The 24,784-nt window shown below is 35.3% G+C and overlaps 1 protein-coding gene across 11 annotated transcripts in view; it reads left to right on the top strand.

Annotated features, from left to right (window-relative positions):
* LOC132906687 (carcinoembryonic antigen-related cell adhesion molecule 5-like) overlaps window positions 1-9,722 on the top strand; it is a 102,625-nt gene extending 92,903 nt beyond the window's left edge. For 6 of the 11 annotated variants that reach the window (XM_060959071.1, XM_060959074.1, XM_060959068.1 and 3 more), the window contains 5 exons: window positions 1,382-1,681; window positions 2,281-2,505; window positions 3,173-3,333; window positions 4,799-4,861; window positions 5,729-9,722. In XM_060959071.1, coding sequence (XP_060815054.1) covers window positions 1,382-1,681; window positions 2,281-2,505; window positions 3,173-3,333; window positions 4,799-4,861; window positions 5,729-6,100 — 1,121 coding nt within the window. In that variant the 3' untranslated portion in view covers window positions 6,101-9,722. Of the gene's footprint in view, window positions 1-1,381; window positions 1,682-2,280; window positions 2,506-3,172; window positions 3,334-3,464; window positions 5,246-5,728 lie in introns of those variants that run through there. The other 5 variants (XM_060959078.1, XM_060959072.1, XR_009658028.1 and 2 more) reach the window with 4 other exon arrangements.
* The last annotated feature ends 15,062 nt before the right edge of the window (window positions 9,723-24,784 follow it).

The following is a 24,784-nucleotide window of genomic DNA, read 5'->3' as shown; positions in this document are numbered from 1 at the left end:
AACGGGAATCAAATCCGCAACACTTGTATCCTGTGATTGGCCAGCCGCACCTTAATAAACTTTGCCAAAGCGCCCTCGCTAATTCCTCGTTGTTATTGCTCCTTTTGACGGGTATGGAGGCCTCGGCCCCACACTATTACAAGGTAATATTTATACGCCATCCGTTAAATCTAGAGAATTATAAATATATCACTATAAATTTAATGATAGCTTATCTGTGCTGCTTTTTCCCTGGTAGTACAGCCATATTTTTCGGCCCAGGAGCAATAATATCAAATCAGATATCATATTTATAAGCATCGGATATTTAAGCAAGGATTAATATAATGAACAACGTTCTGATATGAACCTTTCGACGATGATTGTATTTTAAATCACGTCGATTGCTATACTACTTGTCCATTTTTCGCCACCAATCCCATCTCTTCTACTCTTCAACGTCAAAATTGCACTATGATACCAGTGTATGCACAATGCACATCTTACGCAGGATCTCAACATCGCTGACTATTTTCCTGTTCTTCTAATTTTGCTTTTCGTTTTCATCACTGTCATCACAACAATCTCGATCACTTCTGTTGCTGATCTTGGTTAGGTACTTATGGTCCCTCCTATACTTCTCCTCTTTTATAGGTCATTTCTTTCTCTCCTTCTCCTTCTCCTTCGTCTTCTTCTTCTTCTCCTCTTTCGTCTCTTTGCACAATTTCTTACGGGATACTTGTAAATTATTCGGTTAACAACTAAAAGTTGAATGAACTGATACGCGAAGATTCTTGCGTTGATTCTTGAAAGTTCTCAAAGGTTCGCCAAAGCTTTAATAAATGCCAAGTATAGTCTTTAATCTCTCATGAAACTGGAAAAAGATTAGTTTCTACATATTCCACAGATAAGGTATACGAAGTGCGAGAACGCGCAAGCAAATAATCATCCCATAATAAACGTCTAAAACTAAGGGTATGTGGCATCGCCTCGAGTGTTGGAATCCTGAGTTTGTCGACGAGTATGACGATAGCCTCGACTTAATAGTTTCAAGAGTGGTCGATATGTTTTGCGTCTCAATCATGAAAATATCTGAAGAGAGCCTCTTTTCTTACCATTCTAAGTAATCAATAATAATGTCGTATTGATAATTTTCGAGAACATCAACAGAGAACAACAACAGTAAATAAGCTATAAAAAAGCTTGTTCCTATATTTAATAAATTTAAAGGTGGAGCTATCAACAATATGGTAACTCTGTAATGAACATGTCCTATACCCCTCCCACCTCCCCAGGTTTATATGTGTTCAAGCCCTTGCAGATATATTATATCGATGCATTCCTCCTCATTTTTAAATCATTACACAATCTATCGTTTTTGTTTATGTTTATGTTTCTACAGGAAAACCTGAATCTCTGTACAATTGCACGTTGTCTAATCAAACAACCGATTCACTCTCGGTGGAGTGTTGCGTTGGTTTCGACGGTGGTCAACCGCAGCACTTTCTTCTTGAAGTCTTTGATCAGCATACAGGAGTACTGCAAGCCAATATTACATCCGAGGAAAACGCTGTTTTTACTGTTCACGGATTACAATCTGGCAAAATCCTTAACATGGTTTTATATGCCGTAAATGCGAAAGGAAGGAGCGAACCCACTTTGTTGGAAGGATTTACATTAAAGATTGCTGAGAAACAAACTGGTAAGTAATGTTACATATTGTCTCTACTTGTATTATCCTGATCCTTTACTATTCGATTTCTCCGATACATACATAATTGACTTTTAGATCACGTTACATTTATTTCGAAAATATATTGCATCGAACTGGTCTTCTACCGCTTCCGTTTGAAGTGCAATTTCGATATTTGCTCGCTTCAGATAAGTAAATGATCTTCGATTAGCATTGTGTATAACAATTTACTGTTATTTGTATGCGGGACAATAGTTTAAACCTTTCGTGGTTCGTCGATATTAAATCGCAAATTGTTAATATTTAAACATGTTCGACATGAAAGATAACATTTTCATTTGCGCGTTTCCTCTCATTGGTTCTCATCTTTATATCTATTTCAATCTACCATACCGAATGTATATATAAAAGCTAGCAATATTTTCTTTTACCTTTTCCTGCATATCGTAACTTGTTAATATGCAAATCATCATACTTGAATTACAGTTTTCGTATTATTTTAAATTTCCTGTTATTATGCATTGCAAGTATGGTATATTGCAATTTTCAAATGACGTACAAATTGTCGTTTTGACACAATTACATTCATGCATATATTTTGTTCGCAGGAATACCAGTACCATTCGAAATTTCCCCATTATTAGGAGGATTGATTGGAGTAGTAACTGCATTGCTTTTTGTTACTATTACTATTCTAATAGCTATGAAAATTAGAAATGAACGAAGAACTCAAAGACCAAGTGATCTACCGTTAAAGAAAAGCACCGCACCCAGTTCCGAAGATTTGTATGATACAGAAGATAGAAATCCAGATGTTGTACCAATAAATAAAGGTATGTATACTAGAATCTATATTATATTATGTAAAACTTATCAGCTTATGGGGGATAGAATGTGGTATGCACATCTATTTCTCTGTATGCACATTGCAAGTGTTTCTTTTTTTTTCTTTTTTTTTTATTTATCAAGGATCAATACGCACTGTCGACCAGTGTCAGTCACCAGCGACCCCACTGGATTCATTGGAGTATATGAGCATATGCAATATATGACCACACGCATTTGGTCGCGGCAACCAGTGAGTCCCCAGCGAGCACGGAAACACGAGCGACGCAAACGCGGCTCGCTGGTCTGTAATCAGTAGAGACTAGTGCCTTTTAACAAATGTTGCGGACGTTCGCAACTTTCGTATGGTATCCTTGCAAGAATGGATGCATCCAATATATTTCCTTTTACTTTCCCTTTTCTTTCTTCTGTTTTTTCTTTTTTTCCTTCGTTGGAAGTAACTTTATAATTAGAACAGTTTCTTCAACATCCATTCCGTTGACGTTCTCTACGATATTCAGAACTTTTGAGTCTCCGAGCGTGATCTGTGCGTTTTGTCGCTTGGTTTTTGGTTGCCGGCGACTGATCAATAGTGCCAATAGGGACCCTCAAGTTTTAAAAGTTCTCATAAACAAGCAAGTAATAATAATAACAACAATAATAATAAATTTGAAGGTTCTGATTACCAATTGACGGGATCAATATCTGGCACTCCGTTAGCCACGCAAAATACACCGGATGGACTTACGGCGACCTCGCTTTCTATACAACAAGTGACTCACCTACAAGGATTGTCACCGTATCCACACGAGTATAATAATTATCCGGCATTATCGGTGAGTTACGTTGGTTCTAGTACTTCAATTTGGTTTGCTTTCTTCAATAGAAAGTAAATTGTCTTTTCTTTCGGTTTTTCTTTTATTTTTCTTTTTCTTTTTTGTTTTTTTTTTTTGTTTTGTTTTGATAGATAATTGTATTTACAGTAACTGAAGAAAACGTTGTTCTCTATGAAAAGACAAATCAAAAGGTGTATACAAACATTATTGCATAAAGAGCCGTTTTAAATGAAAACTTCTGTTTCTAATACCAATATTTGCACACAAATACTTACTTATTGTATTTATATCAGAAGAAAAATATGAAAAGGAGATACATATGTATATAGTACTGATTTTGTATAACTGAAAGTAAAAATAAAATAAATTTGCGAATAACAATGGTGTCAATATAAAGCTGTTCAAACCATAGAAGAAATAGCTCTTATTATATAATATTTGAAATAACTAACTTTTAATTATTTTTGTTAGAATTTTAGAAATTTGCTTCGTGGCGAAATAAATTAGATAATGATAATTATTATTTAATATATTCTAATAATTATCTAATAATAATAACTATACGTACATATTATCATGATAATTGATAACATTTATTTCAAGAAATATAATTTTTGCTTTAAATATGGCCTGACCAGTACTGGGTTAATTCTAATCCTAGATATGCGGCGAAGTGGAGAGAGGAAGGTACACGTATACCGCCAAACTAAAAAGAACGTGAAAGTTTTAAATTATAACTGTTTCTTTGCTGTAAAAAGTTATTTAACAATTATTTATTGTTGTTTTTTTCAGTTTTAAAGTTATTTATTGAAAGGAATTATTATCGTTGTATGTCAAGACACTGTCTGACTTATATTTACTTATATAAATAAAAAACAAAAAATTGACGTTCGCACAGAACGAGCGAATGTTAGATATTGGTCGGTTAAAGTTTTTAATTTGATTAATGTTTATGATTAGAAGAAATTAATTTTTCAAAATTGCGATTGATTTAATCGATCGAAGAAGTTGGATATCAGTCGCTTATTAAGTAATTGTCCAGACTAAATTATTATTTTTTATTGCATTGAAATGCTATTTGTAATGAAACCTACCTACAAAAGGTAAACGGGAATTTCTGGAACGTTAACACAAAAAATATAATGATACACAAAAGCTATAGCTTTTTCGCTTCGATAGTAGTCGAATGAAAGAAAGATCATCACATCTTTTTTCACGAAACCATATCGTAAAACGATAGGACATTGTAAAATAATACCGTAATTGATATTTTCTATTAATTATTTTATAACAGATACCTTTCTCTTGAAGTAAGCGTAAATTTTGTCTTTTAAGATAGGTTCTGTACGAGTCAAACGCTCTGCTACTCTAACTATTTATAAGCATTTTCATCGAGTATATTATTAATGTTCAAAGCTTTGAATAATCAAGGACATATTGTCTTGATACTTGAAATTTGTTTCAGAGAATCATACAAACTATCCCATCTTGTAGCGCCAGGTCGACCAACAAGGAATCATCTCCAAATGTAAATCACCGATTTTAATGAAACTTACGAACGATGTTGTTCTCGAAAAAATATTTGACATGTATTTGTTTTACGGGCGGAAATTTATATCGAAGAGGTGAAGACAAAGCCCCAAAGCTCGGGGCTTGGAAACATATTTCACAGAATATTTTTGAAGCCATTACTTTTAGAAAAAACAGTTTAAAGTAACAGCCAGTTTGTTCTTAAACAGCAGAATTCAGCTATGTGAACAACTCCGGGAAAAAATTAATTTAATAAAAAGATTTAATAAAAATTCACATATTTCTGCTGATTGTTAGTGTAAAAAACTGGAAATGATGTTAACAAATTTGAGAAAATAGTACATATTTTGAGAGGATTGCGCCTAATCCAAGTTGGAAAGAACGCGAGCGGAACGAATGCGAGCGCGACTGATCGCAATGGAATCAGACCCAGTCCAATCTCATACGTATTTTCGGCTACAGCTTTCATGTACGGTGCATTGGCCGAAATAGTTACATTTATTAGTCGCTTGATGAGCGGAGCGAGTATAGTATCTCCTCACGTACTGATACTTTGTTTCGCTGGTTTTCTTTCCAACTTTGCATAGTACGTAGATAAGCGTTACAATAAATATATAGATGTAATTCTTAATAAGAATAAATATAAAAAGATAAGGACTGACTCAATAACAATAAAAGTACATAAACTCGTCGTGTTACGCCCATCATATAAGTAATGTCCATTCTCACGTTTATGTATGTACATATGCAAATTTGTATATTCATTTATTGCGCAAATATGTAAATTTATTTACTGTATAGTTTTATTGCATAATGCGACTTATTCTACAAGTAATAATGTAATGTTTCTTTTAATCCTTTTCAGTTATCAGACGAGGTAACGTACGCCGAATTATGTTTGACACGTCCATCAGCATTATCAACGTTAGTAAGCGATACAACGTTGACTGGTGCAAGTGGAATTGGCAGTTTAAGTACACTCGACGGTTACGGTAGTGGGGTGATCGTAGGTGGTAAACCATGTGCAAGAGAAGCTACGATTTATGCTTGCATAGATCACAACGCAAGACCATTAAAAATTGATCCATCATCTACTTCGCCGTTCACATTGGCATCTCTGTCGACAAGAAATACATTTCGGGACTGTAATGTTTCAACAATGAATAACAAACACCCCACAAGAGAAATTGTTACTGTACGTACACCGTTAATATCAACCCAGGAAAGTTGTGTATAGGGATGCGATTCTGACGCGCTGAATATCAACGAATACTACGTTTGATCTGTTGTGCGCGTCTATTTCTCAAATGTGGTTCTACAACCATTTGTCCTATAACGAAACGTACATACATACATACATGATATTTGATATGCGACAAGTGTGTAAAGTAGTTAACAGAATTAACGTCAGGTGGACTAATCAATCATTAATTGTCAAATATTAGTGCGGTAGCGAAAGAATACAAAGGAACAACGTGTCCTCTTGGTATATTAAAAATAAAAGCGTGATATTAATGTTAATCTACGAATTGTTCAAAGACACTGATAAGTTAAGTTTAAATTTGGTCACTAAGACTGATTTAAATATTATGTAATCTTTCATGTACAGGGTGCCCCGTTTATTGTAAGCAACTAAATTGTTTCGCCCGTTATTTGAAATGCAAAAATATTCACGGTTGCATGATTTAAAGATCTGTCTTTAATACTAGGTGGACATTTCAAGTTCACAAAGCTATAAGCTTTTCGTTACTCGTGTTATAACTCGTACCAATTGATCGAAATACGGAAGATCAGTGGTTGTTATATCGGTTCTCAATTTTTCGTTAATGTTCAATATACATTACATCATTACGCATTTCACGCATTAAGATATTAATTACCATTTCTTCACCCAACCTCCATATTTTTCGAATTACTTGCGATATGTAAGTACTTAGAATTGTGTTTAGCGTATTAAACTATAATACTTCGTATAACTGATAATGATATCCATTCGGGTGATATGAAAATTTCTATGACTAATTTTTATCCATAATATGCTGATTTATCTTTCACCATCGTATGACGATAAAAACTCATGGTGTTACACAAAATGATACGAATAACAGTGTGAGAATTGTCAATTCTGACAATGTAAGAAATATATCTTTTGTCATGAATAAATATACAGGAAACATTCGATAATTGCATAAGAATATTCTCTTCGTAATTACACAGTCGTCATCCTGGTTACGGGGTGGGAGGTTGGGTATATTGTATTTGGTGACGTTTTAATCATAAAAATGTAAGAAACACGTTGTTGGTAAACATGTTTCATTTATCACGTATCAAAAATAAGAAAACTTGATTTTTAAGTTAAACGTATCAGCTTGTCTCCAGCCTTTATCGTTTGCCGAACGTCCTTCTTCCCCTTTCACTCACGTTGTCCTTTTTCTACATCCGGCACATCTGAAATCTCAGTTTCGAGAATCGAGAATCGAGAATCGAGAATCGTTTTTGCCTTTGCAGAATTGCAACACTCGATTTTTGTGCAATTACCGAATGTTTCGTGTATTTTGTTTCGTTCTCTTTTCTTAATCGTGTCGGCCAGATGAAATACGACGGTGCAGAGGAAATGTAAATCTCCATTGATTCATAAAGTCTCGCGGTTTGCTCCTTGTAGTTAATATACATATAACGGAGGTTAATCTACACAAGATTGTGTCAGGATTACTCTTCTAGGATTAGCGAATTTCTTGTAACAAGTGATATTCGCATCAGGAAAGATATTGCTGTCAGTCGGAAAGAAATAAAGAACAACGAATATATACAAACAATCTCGCTTGACATTTGTCATTGTTTCTCTAGTTAATTTGAAAATTCGGAGCCTTTATAGATCCGTGGCTAGAGCGGAGATGCCAGAAACGGGATACGAAGTGGGAGCTGATGAAACTGAGATATTCGCGCTTCCGCGTTCAGTTGGCATAGCTGTGTCAGAATGCTAGACGGTGTTTTTCAACTACTATATCTATCGGAACAAGAGAGAGAGAGAGAGAGAGAGAGAGAGAAACAGAGAGAGAGTGAAACAGAGATAGACAGAGAGATAGAGATAGAGATAAACAGAGAGATAGAGATAGAGATAGAGAGAGAGAGAGAGAGACAGACAGACAGACAGACAGACAGACAGACAGACAGACAGACAGAGAAAGAAAGAAAGAGCTCCCATGTACATGTGTACATATATACTATCACGACATGGGAAATTGCCTTGATCAACGAGATATCTTTTACGTAGTAGCATTGCTAGTCAACGAACGATTCAGGAACAGCCTCGTTCTCAACTTACTGCTAAAAAAGAAGTTGGGTGTACTAGATTCAAGTCGTCGTCGTGTAAGTCCTATTAGGCTGAACGAGGACATTGAAAGTGGACTGCACAGATTTTAATCCGGAGCGGATCAAGAGTGAACGAGTAAAGAATATCGAAAGAGTGTATTCGTCCATGTTAGTCGTAGTTCGTCCTCTTATGACTCACAGTACTTTTGTCTTCGCGCATATCGCTCGTTACAGAAAGCTCGCTTCTTGTGTATGTTAACCATAAGCAAGATGCTTAGTTAAGTAAGCTATGCTGTATGCTACCAAGTTAAACTATGATGTAGTGTGTGAGTTAAAGGAGATCATCGTTTCCTTGTCGACTAATGTGAACAACAAAATTTAAGGAAATGTCAATGTAAGAGCCTCGAATCAAATGCAACCTACATCATCATCTAATTCCCATCATTAATAACAATGAAAAAAAGTTGTGTTCATAAGTTGGAGATTACTATGTATATATCTTCGCATATCTTATTTAAATTATTATACCGATATAATTACTACGCTATAAATTTCAAAAAAGTATTTATGAGTTGATACATACTTGAATTATTTCAGAGTTCAATAGGCTTTAATGAATTTTTATCAGAATTGAAAAATCAAATAAAGTTGATCAATTGAAACTGGGATTACACAATGATTTAATATTTAAACATGACAATTCGATCAAGTATTATTTTTAATGCCCACGCGTATGTGCACGGTTGATAATTATTTGGAATAGGAGCAATTTCACCGATGATCTTGAAATGTGTTATCAAGGTCAATATTCCGAACAATTTTTTCTTATGCATGTAAACCGCCGTTCGGCTCCGGTTCAAAAGTTATAAAGCAATTTATATTTAATACCAAATGGCGTTATTCAATAAATCATTTCATAAATATTTATTCTGTAAACAATGTTACAACGACGATAGATATATTTGTATATCTTTCATCAGTTGAAAATCAAAACAAAGAACGACATTCCATACATATCAATCGATGCATCGAATATTATTTCACGCTTATCTTGCCGCCATTAGGCTGTCTGATGCTATTCTACGCCGATCTATTCTAATCCATCAGTTTTTCTTTTTTATTTGTCCAATGTTAAAAACGATTATCTCATTAATGAGCTAAGTTTAGGTTGGGTTGTATAAAACTGCGACTATCCAGAATAAAGCATAATCCTAAAGTAAACGTAATCGAAGATTTTTGCAAATATCTTGGCAACTAAAGCATACCGGCGGTTATACACACATATATGTATGTGTGTATAGGAATGTTCGCTTTGACAATGTATTTCAAGGTCATGGAAATTGGTGAGATCGCCTGTTCTATTCCGAACCGAGTTACCGTACCGTTTAATATACATAGTATTAGTAAATTTTAGTTCCAATCAATATATGAATTTGATGTAGCACTGCTAGTATGATGATAGATAATATGTATTATAAAAAAAACGTAAAAGTGTATTGTAAAAGTGGAATATGACCAAAATACATGAATTGTTTTGTAATGATTTATTCATGTTTATACACGACCACCTCTTCAGCAAAGTTCAATTCAATTGTTCAATTACTTCTTTGTTCATACTTTGCACTGCCTTGCGCTTGTTATTTTTCACAACAATTTGCATATAATTTGTATAGTAGCTCCTTGTCCAAGCTGTTTTCCACGTAGAGTTTGTGTCTCATATCTTGAAATAGCAGTAACGAAAAAATCAAATTGTTTTTTACACCTCCCTCGAATTGCTACGGCGAACATCAGAATTATTATATTCAATTCGATCATAGACAGCGATAACCTGCGCTCGAATATCAAATAATCCACATCGTACAATTTTCCTTCTATTATAATTGGATCGAATGTACATTTTGGTGTTTGTAAAATGATATTTCAATAAAGAATTTTATATATATACATATTTATTCTTACTTTTTGCATTCCTCGTTGTATTTCAGTAGAAAATATAATTATATAATACGCAACGTGCTACTGCGTGGACTTCTGGCTTTATTGGTTGGTTAAAAAATATCTCAGCTTATGGCGTGTCTTCCTCCTCTTTCATATGTTGATGTATAATATATATAATATTAATTTAAATAATAATAAATATTTTGATCGGATCTTTTATACGGGTTAAATTTATTCGAAAGCATTAGAATAGTTTATAGGATGGAATGGTCGATCTAAACGCTACGTAGTGCATGACCGACATTTCGTCCGCGGTGACGCAGCCATATGACAAACACACGTTCCATGATCACACAGTTTCTCCCTCTTTTTCTTTTTTTCGTTGGTCGGAATTGTGTAAGATACCTTTTACCTGGAAGGTTAACGCGAAAGTACGTCGATTGCACATTGAGGTAAAAGGGTAATTCTAATTGTCATATTGGTTATAGATTATACCGGTTTGTTTCCCTTGGTATAAATTGTTGGCGAGCATGGATGGACGATGCAGCTTGTTACATCCGGTGAGTCTCTACACAAATCAAGCCCTACAAAACCGCGGCCAAGATGGCTGCCAGATGTCTAAACACTCTCTTATTACGTACCCTCAATAATCTTAAGGATCCACCATAAATCTTAATATTTCCATATTTAAGGTCCTTCAGACCAAACAAATACTATTTCTTTCTTCTTTTTAGAAGAGGTATTCCTTAGATTCATTATTGATTCCAAGAAAACACGGGAAAGCGGAAATTTTTCCTACGTACAATGCCACCCACGAGCAACCTTTGATTGGAGCGACTAGCACCCATCCTTACCAACTTTTTTTTCTTTCTTTTCCCTTATCCGATTAGACGCAATGACTGTTGCCATCACTTACCTACGAATCCGATGGTCCCGTGCGCTAGACACACGCATCAATAGCTTCTCTCCCGTCAACACCGTCTTCGAATTTCACTGGTTTATCATCCTTAGATCAGTCAATATCTTGACTGGTTTTTTATACTTACATTAGTCACAATCTCTTGACTGGTTTTCCGTTCATTGATCAGTCATCAGTTTAACTTACCATTTACACATCGCTAATAATACATCTATACACATTACGCCTAACTATTTACATCTACAAAGTTGTTGGAATAAAGTGCATATTTTTTTTTCTTTTTTAATTTGTCAAGCATGTGTTATCATCAGTTCAACCACCTCTCTTATCCTAATGGAAATAGGGAATCGAAAAACTCGTGCCGTCGATTAACAAATCGTAACGGGAATTTACGACTATTTCACATTACGAATTTATAACTTCTTAACACACACTCACTTTTAATAGTAATTTGGGTAGGCTTACTTGTTGGGAGGGATAATCATCTCACCTAACGCCAGAGTTATTTAGTTAGTTCATAGGATTGGCACAACGAGAGGACGTGGGAAGTGCACCGGCAGTAATTTCCAAGAGGCCTCGGGGAGCTGCTGCCAAACACGTAGATAGGTCACCGTGGAGTTATAGTCGATAGGAGTCCATTCTACGGGGTTGGACATCGTTGGGGAGCCTTCCACAACGATCTGGAGGGTTGGAAAACCATTCTGCGGGACTGGAAATCGTTGGAGAGCCTTCCACCACGATCTGGAGGGTTGGAAAACCATTCTACGGGATAGGAAATTGTTGGAGATACTTCCACAACGTTGTGGAGGGTTGCACAACCATTCTGCGGGATTGGAAATCGTTGGAGAGCCTTCCACAATGATCTGGAGTGTTGGAAAACCATTCTACGGGGTTGGAAAACCATTCTTCAGGGTTGGACATCGTTGGAGAGCGTTCCACTATATTCAGCAGGGTTGGAAATCCATTCTACGGGATTGGACATCGTTGGACAGCGTTTCACAATGTTGTGCAGGGTTGTATAATTAATTTATAAGGTTTAAGGTATTAATTTAAAACGTTTAACCTATTAATTTGTTACATTTTAGCTATTAATTTATTACATTTAGGCTATTAAGTTATAATTATTTTATTTAGAATAATTTTTATAACTCTTAAACAATTAAATTATAAAATTGCAGCCATTAATTTCTAACTTTTAATCTACTAATTTATAACATTTCAGCCATCAATTTATAAAATTTAAGCTATTAATTTATGTCATTTATGCTATTAATTTATAACAATCAAACCGTTAATTAACTACGTTTAAACCATTCCTTGAGAACAATTAAAGCATTAATTTGTAATATTTAAACCATTACTTAATAACAGTTACACCATTAATTCATAAGAATCAAGCCAATAAGTAACAACTTTCGAACAATTAATTTATCACAATCCAACCAATAATTAACAATATTTAAGCAACTAATTCATAATAATTAAACTATTAATTTATAATAATGGAAACATTAATTAACAATATTTGAGGCATTAATTTATAACAATCAAACCATTCTTTAAGTAATCAATAATTCTCTCGCTAGTAGCCTAATAAATCCTTTGATAGATCTAACGAAGAATATTATTCGCTATGTAATTAATATCTGTAGCACGTACATCGATGCCGGTGTTACTGAAGAAAAAGGAGCCATTTTTTCTTACTACCATAACCAGTAAATTTACTCGTTTAACTTGAGTGGAATTAAAAAGGAACCTGACTTTTAAGTAAGCATTAAATAAGAATTTTAAATATCACCTAGAGTGATGTAGGTGTTATTCAAGAAAAAGAATATTTAATACAAGAGCGTTTATTATTTAATACCTTAACTTATTTCACAGTAACGTCATCGACTGCCGTTAGGTTTTCTTTTCCTTTCTGTTCAGACTAATTGATAGTCGAAAACTAGTATCAAAGAAGTGTGAATATAGTCTTAGCTTGTGGAAACTATTAAAACGATAAAAATGGACATCGTATTGAATCGTTGAGGACTCCAATTTACGATAAAAATTAAGAAATTGGTCAACTTGATTTTGTTATAATGGAGAAACCGTCTTTTGCTTTGTCAAAAGATCGTTACCCTTTGATTGACATCTCGATACTTTGTAAAGGTATATAGGGAACCCGGAAGTGCCGCGCGAGCTCTTTAGTGCCTGAACTGTCGGAGAGTGAACATCGAAGAAGAACTTAAATATACGGTAAATAAACAAAAAATATTAACAATAACATTGAAATGGTAATTTATAACATCTAAATCGTTAATTTACAACACTTAAGCTATTAATTTGTAACATTTAAGCAATTAATTTATAACATTTAATCCATTAATTTATGACTCTTAAACTAAAACAATTACTCCATTAATTCTTAACAATTATACCAATAATTTATAACCATATCCTCCCATTAATTCAAAGTAATGATGCTCTTAATTTATAACAGTTGTACCATTAATTGGAAGCAACTCTATATTCATTGATTTAAATGAATACCATCAATTCGTTGTGAGAAAATTAATGATTTATTTCGTTTTATTTAATATTTACGAAATCTTTCAAGTCCCTGAAGTGCTATTTTATTTCTATACAGCATTATTTTTTAATTTTAAATATAGTATTTAATTTCTCATTTCACTATTTCATATAAAAACAATGGTAACGCAGAGTGTACCTACTGAGTGTCTATGGATGGGATGTAATTTTCCATGTCTGCTCGAAACCAAGGAAACAGTCCCGTATTCGTGGAACGAAGGAAGCAAGTGCAATTTAATCGAAGGCAGCGATAACTCACCATTCACCCATTCGCACTACAATTGTTATCTTGCATGGTTTCGTTTCTTCGATGATATGTTCAATAATCAAGTATGATTCTGCAGATCCACGTACTACAGCTATTCTAATTAATAAATTTCAATACACGCTACTTCTTTGTTATAAAATAATTTTACATCTCTGCTTTCAATGCTTAAAAACTGTTTATGTAAATGGGACCCGAGCGTAGTTACCTCCTCGTGGTGGGTCCCGGTAATTGGTATCGTTTTCCAAATAATAATACACCAACTACTATTTTAAATATTAGTATTATTATTTGAAAAACGATATCAAGCTAAAAACTACTTGAATATAGTCTGGTCTTGATCATCCAAAATAGTTTGGGTGATCTAGACTGGACTAATACCCCCCCGCGGGGGCACCGGGGGACATCATGGGACATCGTGGGACAACGTGGGATGCGTGCGTTTTAGCCTTAATTAATCATAAGATAGATACCTATGTTAGGTGCATTGTAAGCTCATTCCGTACAAAGATACATATCCATCTTGAAACGAAAAATATAAATCTCGTCGCTCTTGATTAACATCGTTTGATTAACATCCCCCCCACACCTTATCAAGTTATATAAGGAACACGCAAGTCGCGCGCGAGCTCTTTCCTGCTTGAACTCCCGAAGAGTGAACGTCGAAGAAGAATTTGAATATAAGGTAAATAAAAAAAAAGCCAAACAATAACATTGCAACTAGTGACTTATAACGTCTATGCTATTAATTTACAACACTTAAATAATTAATTTATAACATTTATGCCATTAATTTATAGCATTTAAGCCATTAATTTATAACATTTAAGCTATTAATTTATAACATTTAAGCTATTAATTTATAACATTTAAGCTATTAATTTACAACATTTAAACTGTTATTTTATACAGGTAAGCCATGAATTTCTAACATGTAAGCCATTAATCTAAAACAATTACTCCATTAATTCTTAACTATTATACGAATAATTTATAACCATATCCTCCCATTAATTCAAAGTAATGATGCTCTTAATTTATAACAGTTGTACCATTAATTGGAAGCAACTCTATATTCATTGATTTAAATGAATACCATCAATTCGTTGTGAGAAAATTAATGATTTATTTCGTTTTATTTAATATTTACGAAATCTTTCAAGTCCCTGAAGTGCTATTTTATTTCTATACAGCATTATTTTTTAATTTTAAATATAGTATTTAATTTCTCATTTCACTATTTCATATAAAAACAATGGTAACGCAGAGTGTACCTACTGAGTGTCTATGGATGGGATGTAATTTTCCATGTCTGCTCGAAACCAAGGAAACAGTCCCGTATTCGTGGAACGAAGGAAGCAAGTGCAATTTAATCGAAGGCAGCGACAACTCACCATTCACCCATTCGCACTACAATTGTTATCTTGCATGGTTTCGTTTCTTCGATGATATGTTCAATAATCAAGTATGATTCTGCAGATCCACGTACTACAGCTATTCTAATTAATAAATTTCAATACACGCTACTTCTTTGTTATAAAATAATTTTACATCTCTGCTTTCAATGCTTAAAAACTGTTTATGTAAATGGGACCCGAGCGTAGTTACCTCCTCGTGGTGGGTCCCGGTAATTGGTATCGTTTTCCAAATAATAATACACCAACTACAATTTTAAATATTAGTATTATTATTTGAAAAACGATATCAAGCTAAAAACTACTTGAATATAGTCTGGTCTTGATCATCCAAAATAGTTTGGGTGATCTAGACTGGACTAATACCCCCCCGCGGGGGCACCGGGGGACATCGTGGGACATCGTGGGACATCGTGGGACACCATAGGACACCGTGGGATGCGTGCGTTTTAGCCTTAATTAATCATAAGATAGATACCTATGTTATGTGCATTGCAAGCTCATTCCGTACAAAGATACTTATCCATCTTGGAACGAAAAATATAAATCTCGTCGCTCTTGATCCCCTCACTTACCACATTGGAAAAATTTTTCCCGCGATTTATCGGTTCGCGATCGCTCAGTTCTTTCAAACTGCGGCGTGGCGTACTCGCTCGAGCGTATCCCGGGTACGTGCGGGTCAACGTGCACTGGACAACTCTTTGGATTCGTAGGTCGCCCAAGGACAACTTTTGTCTCGACGACTGCTCGTCGTTTGCCTCGAATCACGGGCGTTGTCATCACGCTGGTGATACCTGTAAAACTGTTGACGATGGAGTCGCAGGTCCACAATGCTGTCCGATTGGTACTTCGGTACTTGGACAGGGACCTGCATTTCACGTCCTCCGTAATTCTGATCGAACTCGTGGGGGTGGACCCCACTGTTCAGTTGGGGCCTTGCCTTCGTAATCCTGTTCAGCGGTCCCTCCCCGAGTTCAACATGTTCAGTTGGAGTGTGTTAAATCGCAGGCCCATTTGCTGGACACTGGTATCATCGGTAAGTGCCATCGACTGTGATAAGATCCAAACGACGTGTCAGGAATCGAGCGAAGGTCAATGCTTGAGCTTCCACCGAAGCTTAGGGTTATCTGGTGCACGGGGGTACGTCACGTAGGTTTGTTAGTTCCTTCGAGAGATCGCGATTACTTTCGTTCCGGGTGATCCGCGGTTTTTCTTTCATCCTCTGATTGTTGGGGCTCCTTTTCCATAGCAGCCTCATTTCTTTTCATTCGTTCCAAGTTAGACAAATGTATCTTTGATACGGAATGTTCCCGATAGGGTTGCGAATTATTGTACGATGTTTGTACCGATCGATGTAATCGTTGTGTGTGAGATACATGTTGCGTTGTGTGGGAGATAGATATTGCGTCGTGTAAGCTTTGTTTTACGTTTGTAAAGATTCGTGTAACCGCTGCGTTGGAGATATATGTTTCGCAGTTAGGCTACGAAACAGCTATCTCTTTACGCAGGCCCATGATCACGTAGAGTCAGAACTCGACATTCTTGCCAACAGGTTGAATGTCGATACCGATGCATAATGTTAAATAACTCATGGGCGGTCTCGTTCGTAGTCATCTCCTCGTGGTGAGACCTGGTAATTGGCATCGCTTTCCAAAAATTAATCAGTTGATTAATCTTTGGAAAACGATACCAAGCTAAGAACTACGCACCAGTCCAGTTTGGGTCACCAAAAGCCGCGAAAAGTATTTTGGATGATCTAGACTGGACTGCACCGTGGGACACCGTGGGACGTCGTTGGACAACGTGGGACAACGTGGGACAACGTGGGACAACGTGGGACAACGTGGGACAACGTGGGACAACGTGGGACAACGTGGGACAACGTGGGACAACGTGGGACAACGTGGGATATGTCTTGACTCTCAAATCCATTCTGAGTCCATTCTGTACAATGATACTTATCTGACTTGGAATGAAATATAAAAATCGATTCTTCTTTGCCACTGAGTCTTGCGATTATTTTGTGCACGGGAGTGCGTCGCGTGAATCCATTGATTCTTTCAAAAGATCGCGAACGAACGAGTTCGCGCCGCGATTTGTCTTTCATTGTCTCTTTGTCCGAGCTTCTTTTTATTTTTTCATTTTTAAGGGAAGATTATTGTAGTGATGTTGGAGAATATTAAACAGTTTAGTACAATGACTCGAATGTTTCTTTCGCAAGACGCGAAATTATATATGCTGTGTCAATAGCTTCGATTAAATAAATTATTGTTCTATTTCCGATTTATGAAATCATTCTCTTATTTCAAATGAATTTTTAACGAATTGTCTTATTGTTTTAAATTGAGTTATATCTCAATAAATCACTTATGAAATTCAATTTCTTTTGTTGTATTATGTGAATTTGCTACTGCTAACGTCATAAACTTGCAACTTGGTAACAGTTAGATTTAAATACTTCGAAACAAGATTTCGCGTGCGTTTGTCAAGTATTCCTTAAGTATATTTAGTGGCGAACTTTTGAATTCTTACAAATATTTTCCAATATTTATAACTCGCGAGTATAATGTATTAGTGGAATGTATATTTCGTGTTCTAATAACGAAAATTCACAGTATATATTCTAATTGCGAACAGTATAATTCTTGCAAATGACTGTAATGCATTCACGGTATTCGTAAGCATTTGTTCCCTATCAAGAAATATCTCACAATTTTCAACTTACATTTTCATACTTGTTCCAATTTCTTAATAATAATTTTTAAGTATAAAGAAATAGCAGTATTTTCTAAATAAACGTTCGATAGGAAAAAGAAGAAAATTGTCGAAACGACGTTTCGCTTCTTTTCCACCCCCCCATCCCCGCCCCTAAACTGCTTTATTTTCAGGGAATATTTGTGACCGCGCGCAATGCGGTTGTAGAGTCAGTGTTTGCTACGTAATAGCTTCTTTTCAATATTTTAAAATCACGATAGTCTTGATCAAATTCGATCGAATAATCATACGCGAAAATAATAAAATTTTATCAATCAAATTTGTACGCGATTAGAGTTCTTGTTCGCCGATCATAATTTAAGCGGTCGCGGTAACGTAGTCTTTTATTTTCCTTTCTTTATATATTTATTCTTTTGAATATTCGTTTCCGGTATTAGAGTCAGTGCCTCCCTCAAGAGGATAAAGCCTCTCCAGGAGCTCAAGAATGTAAGTAGTTTTATATATTGTATTTCAATTTGTTCTATTTAGTATATTTTGTTTGAAATACTGTTAATTGTAAAATAAAAATGATTGATAATTCAAAAAGCTGTAAATGTCCTTTTTAATTGAAATAAAGTCTTAAAGTCTTAGCATTAAAGTACAATAAAACTGTCTGATACGTATAAAAAAATCACTGAATATTTTGTTCTCAAACTTTTATATTAGAGTTCCAATTTACATACTTATTAGAGTATATTCTTAATTATTGGTAAAGTTTCGAGTTTGTTATTATGTATTAACGATATTAATGATATCTTATGTTTGGTTATAGACATACCACTGCTTCAACTTCTTTACCTTCTTTGGGAATCTTCTAACAGTGGCTCAAAAGCCAGGAATGTAAGTATCTTTACATATCGTACTTCGATTATGTCTATTCTGTATATTTTTCTTTGATCACTATTAATTAAGAAATACAATTTGATTGAAAATTTGGCAGATTAGAATCTTCTGGGGTAATTCTTTCATTAAAATAAAATAAGTGTTAAAGTCTTAGTACCGAATTATGAAACAAATGACTAATGTATTTCAGAAATTATTAGATTCTTAATTTCTAGATTTTTTACTTTCATATTAGAGTTTCAGTTTTTATACTTACCAAAGTTTATTAGTATTTCAATCTTTATTATTACTAAAGTTACTACAGTTAATAAACTTTCATTTTTCATTATCTCCAACCTTATAAATAATCAACAATCACTCATCGTGTTTTGTTCTGTAACAGATTCTTCGCAACCTCCATTTCCACCACTGGACCCTACACAGTTCCTGATGATATTCGTCCTCTGTTTCTCCGCTTCGAACGGTGAGTCGCATGCGTTTCTGTTCCTCCGGTCACTCAATCATGTCGTAGGACGAAAGGTCCGAATCGGCACGAGTGATTGGTTGTATTACGTAGAATTTTTTGCGAGCATAGTGACCGCGGGTATTCTTCATACCCGTGAGTAGTAACACTCCTTTTTCAAATTTATTAGTTTAGGATAGGTCTTCTTGCACATAGCGATTATAATAATTAGTTTTTTAATAATTAGGTTCAACATATGCACTTGAAAATATATTCGTGTTACTTATAAATACGCATGTTAATATTCCGTATGAATATTTGCAAATGGCAAATATCTACACGAATATACCTGTATGACATAAATATACTTGATTTTTAGCTATGAATCGATCGTGACAATATTAAGTCACGTTCGTTTATTTCACTTTAGCTAGAATTTAAAATATGAGTTAAAATTCATTTTTTCCGTACAAGAATGTGTGATATTTTACGTGCAAGAAGGCACTTCGCGACAGGCAGATTTTTGAATCAAAGCAATAATTTTGAACACTGCTTCTGCACTTTCGAATATATGCTTTGATAAAAAGATCGCCTGAGATTATTTCTTTCTTAATAATATATTTAGAGTTAATAATTCCATTTGATCGAGCCTCAATCCTTTTCAATTAACGCTACCTTTTTTGCAATATTAAAATTTTGCTCTAATTTGTTAAATTAATAAAGTAGAGTTACTTAGTTACTATTAAATTAATAAAGTAGATTTAATCAGAAACGAAGTAGTAAAATATAAAATCAAAGAACGTTAGTCCGTTAAATAAAAATTACACAAACTAATCATCTTTTTAGATCAGGATTTTCAGGTTTAACCCCTTCCGTGCCCATTGTCAGGATCTCATTCACGTGCCCAGGTGCTACTTGAATGGGAGAAAGACATTGGGCACGATGATCTAGACTTAAGTAATGTAATAATTTCTCAGCGACTGACGAAGCGTTAGTGTATCGTGCACGACGTATTTTCCATATTATGTATGTGTGTTGTTAGGCCGTGGAATTGCGTCGTTTTCTTCTCATTCGTTACAATCTCAAATACTAAAAATGTCGAGACATATATCGATTCAATTTACGTCTCGATACAATCACAATTTCTGATAATATCATCCACGCGATTAACTGCAACCACGCTTTTAATATTGCCGTAAATTACAATTATAATTCCAAGTTTACTTACATTTATTTTAACGATATCATTTTCTCAGACGTGTTTATCACGTTTTACGCAATGGTCACTAGCCTTCGTCAGTCGATTTCAGGAAAAAGGTACGTACCTTAGAGTATGCATGTTGTGTTAAGCTCGGGTGTCGGAGGCGTCCCGGGACGTCCTCTCTAGTGTAGGACCTTTGCACCCGGGCGTTTGTGTGAGAACCGTGGAGCGGGTGTGTTGGTGTGCCTGTTTTGCCATTTTTTAAATATAGCGCTAGGTAGGATAGGTAGTATACTTTCTGGTATGTCTGTTAATTATAAGTAGGTAGGGCCGGGCAGGTTGGCACAGTCTCTGGTCGGGTAGGCACGTTTTCGTGTGACCAACCTGTTTCTGGAAATTTATTTGAAAAATCGACGGTGAAACTGGCACGAGTAGAGCATGCTCTCGTCTCTGGTTTTTCCTTTCGATTTTTCGAATTTCGCGGTCGCGGTCGCGAGTGGGCTCGAAACGAACGTTTATCGCTCGAGCACGCACGTGCGAGTGAGCAACGGTCACCGCTGTGATCGTTGGTCAGTCCATGTGCACTTCAATCAGCTTCCGCGGTTTATATTTTTATTTTCAAATTTTTTTTTTTTTGTTTGCGATTTAGAAGTCTCGAGCTTAGATTTAAGTTTCAGCGGGCATTGCGCCCGAAGAAAGAAGAGGCTATAAGCCGAAGAGGCCCGGCAAACTGCCACTCAAGAGGGCAACTACTAATGGCTCCCCATCCTCTGGGTCATCCAGAGCATGGGAAGTCATTATTGTTACTACTTTGTCACTATGCTCGCTTTTAGTATTTTTAGTCGTAGTAGTAGTTTTTGTTTTTTTGACCGATGTATATATCGGTCCATCGTCCTATTGGGCAAATCGCGATTTCTCTTATTAGAGTCGCGACGGATTAATTACGGGTTGTATTAGAGTAGCGAAATAACATCGCGGCTTTTTATTAGTGTCGCGAGAGAATGATTACGGTTTGAATTAGAGTTGCGATAAAATGATAATCGCGTTTGCTTTAGAGTTGCGAATTACGATATCGCGATTGCCTTTTGCAATTTTTATTATGAATTTTTAGAATTTCCTATAGAACTATACGTATCAGAATTTATCCTGTTTTCTATTGTTTAGAATGAGATTATAAAAATGTTATTTTTCAATTATTTTTATAGTATTGCAAGTAGCAATACCAGAATATTTTTCATATTTTAAGTAGTAATTTTCATTAAATTCAGTTTAAAAGTTAGCGTTGCGATATTGTTTCATCGCGAGTTCTACTAATTTTTCCTGTTAGCGTTGCAATAACGAATGATCGCGTTTTCTTAAGTAGAGTTGCGTTTATAAAATGCCCAAACCCTCCGACTGCATTTGTCGGACACTGTTCCTGGATCACACGATACAGCTGCAAGAGCTGTGCAAGTGTGATCGTTCATCGGCAACCTCCTAAATGGTTGCACTGCGATATGTCAGCCCTCCACTCGTGATTTTTCTTATTAGTGTTGCGATAAATTAATTGCGGGTTGTATTAGAGTTGCGAAATAACATCGCGGCTTTGCATTAGTGTGGCGAGAATATGATTACGGTTTGAATTAGAGTTGCGATAAAATGATAATCGCGTTTGCTTTAGAGTTGCGAATTACGATATCGCGATTGCCTTTTGCAAATTTTAGAATTTTTCCTGTTTTCTATTGTTTAAAATTAGATTATAAAAGTGTTCACTTTATTTTATAGTATTGCAAGTAGCAATACCAGAATATTTAAAAAAGCTTTTTCATATATTAAATAATTATTTTCATTAAATTCACTTTAAGAGTTAGCGTTGCGATATTGTTCCATCGCGAGTTCTACTTATTTTTCCCTTTAGCGTTGCGACAACGAATGAACGCGTTTTGTTAAGTAGACTTGCGTTTACAAAATACCCAAACCCTCCGACTGCATTTGTCGGACACTGTTCCTGGATCACACGTACAGCTGCAAGAGCTGTGCAAGTGTGATCGTTCATCAGCAACCTCCAAAATGGTTGCAGTACGATCCCTCGCTATTAGTGTTGCGTATTGTTTAAATACGAGTGCGTAGATTTAAATTTATTAGCGTTGCGTCTCAAGTTTCGGGAATTTTCAGATTTTTCTTTCTTTTATTTTAATGATAGATTAACTGATATTGCAGATATAACAAAGCACTCTTCGCGTTTGATTTTGAGAATTTTCTGCTTCATAAATATTAGTAGTAAATTAGCGTTGCGAAACAAGAACATTCAGTTCCACTCTCAGCGTGTTGATCGGGTTTATATAGAGTGGAAGACGATCGAATCTTTGTAGCCCTTCTGGCTACTGCTTTGTTTTTTTTTTCAGCGCCCCTTATTAGTACGTTTATTACTGAAAATACTGCTAAAAGACTTATTTCTGTATCAGCGTTAACGTTACCATGACTGTTAAAATATAGTACTTTATTACGAATGTAATATATATATACATGTATGAAATTTTGAACGATTTCAACACGTAACAAAGTATTATAATGAAATATCTTAATATTGTTACGAAGGCTTGAAATATTTTAAAAAATTTAATTCATTGCTATTAGAATTAATGCTGATGATTGTTCGTTCTTAGAACCATAGCTGTTAGAATCCTTTCGGCCGCGATATTTTCTATCTTTTCACAGTAACATGAGAGTAACAGTATTTTTATAAATATTCGAATTTCATTTGCATGAAACAAGAGTTCATTCGCGATTATCGTCACGTTTGTAGCAAAAATTCTGCAAAATATGATTTATGCGCATATCTTTCGGTTCACTATGTTGCAAGTCACAATGTTGTTGTAGGAAATAACAGATACCGTTGAAAGTTAAAAGACAAAACAAGTGATTTTATAATAATCGGATTTTCTCTCATCTTAGTTATTGCATATGAAATTTTCAAGTTTTAATTCAGTTTAAATTCAATTACTTAAAATTTTTGTTCTCGACGTAACCCTACTTTCGTTTAAAAAGATACAAATGATTCTCTATATTTGCTAAAATAGTAATTTGATCTATAATTGACCATTATTAGTAGTTTATTTTTCATATATAAAATGTTCTCGTTTTAAAGATGCCTGTTTCTTTTATATGTATCAAATTCAGTAAATGAGTTTGTTTCAGATTTATTAATTTACAGAAAATACATTTCAGTTACATATTTCAACGTTTCATAGCATATTAAATATATATGCTAGAGGTCCAGATGATTTTTCTTTCATAGTCTGATTGTTCTTGATATCACATTATTAAGAGAAGTATATTACGGCATCGTCACAATTTATAACTTTCGATATCTTCAAAAGTTTAGCACAACGAGTTGTATGTCCATTTTGCAAGATTCTCAATTGTATATGCAGTATCGGTATTTTCATTTTCCTTCTCTCGATCCAAGTTAGACAAATGTATCGTTGTTACCGAATGCTGCCAGTATGGTTGCGAATTATTGTACAATATTTGTACTGATCGATGTAATAACTTTCGCAGATTAATCAGTTGATTAATTTTTGGGAAACGATTACATCGATCAGCACAAACATTGTACAATAAATCGATACCAAGCTAAGAACTACGCCAATACAGTGCAGTTTGGATCACCAAAAGCTACGAAGAGAATATTGGGTAATCTATTCTGGACTGCGCCATGGGACACCGTCAGACACCGTAGGACAACGCTGGACATCGCTGGACAACGCTGGACAACGGTGGACAACGCTGGACAGCGGTGGACAACGCTGGACAACGTCGGTCCAGTGTGGGTCACCAAAAGCCGCGAAAAAAAATTTTGGATGATCTAGACTAGACTGCAACGTGGGACGACGTGGGACGACGTGGGACGACGTGGGACAACGTGGGACGACGTGGGACGACGTGGGACGACGTGGGACGACGTGGGACAACGTGGGACAACGTGGGACAACGTGGGACGACGTGGGACAACGTGGGTCAAAGTGGAATGCGTGCGTTTTAGCCTTAATTAATCATAAGATAGATACCTATGTTATGTGCATTGTAAGCACATTCCGCACAAAGATACTTATCCATTTTGGAACGAAAAATATAAATCTAGTCTCTCTTGATCCCCTCGCTTACCACATTGGAAAAATTGTTCCCGCGATTTATCGGTTCGCGATCGCTCAGTTCTTTCAAACTGCGGCGTGGCGTACTCGTTCGCGCGTATCCCGGGTACGTGCGGGTCAACGTGCAC

The sequence above is a fragment of the Bombus pascuorum genome, chromosome 5, assembly GCF_905332965.1.
Source record: "Bombus pascuorum chromosome 5, iyBomPasc1.1, whole genome shotgun sequence".
Lineage (NCBI taxonomy): Eukaryota > Metazoa > Arthropoda > Insecta > Hymenoptera > Apidae > Bombus > Bombus pascuorum.
The sequence above is the reverse complement of the archived record's forward strand: the minus strand, read 5'-3'. Positions and strand labels throughout refer to the sequence as shown.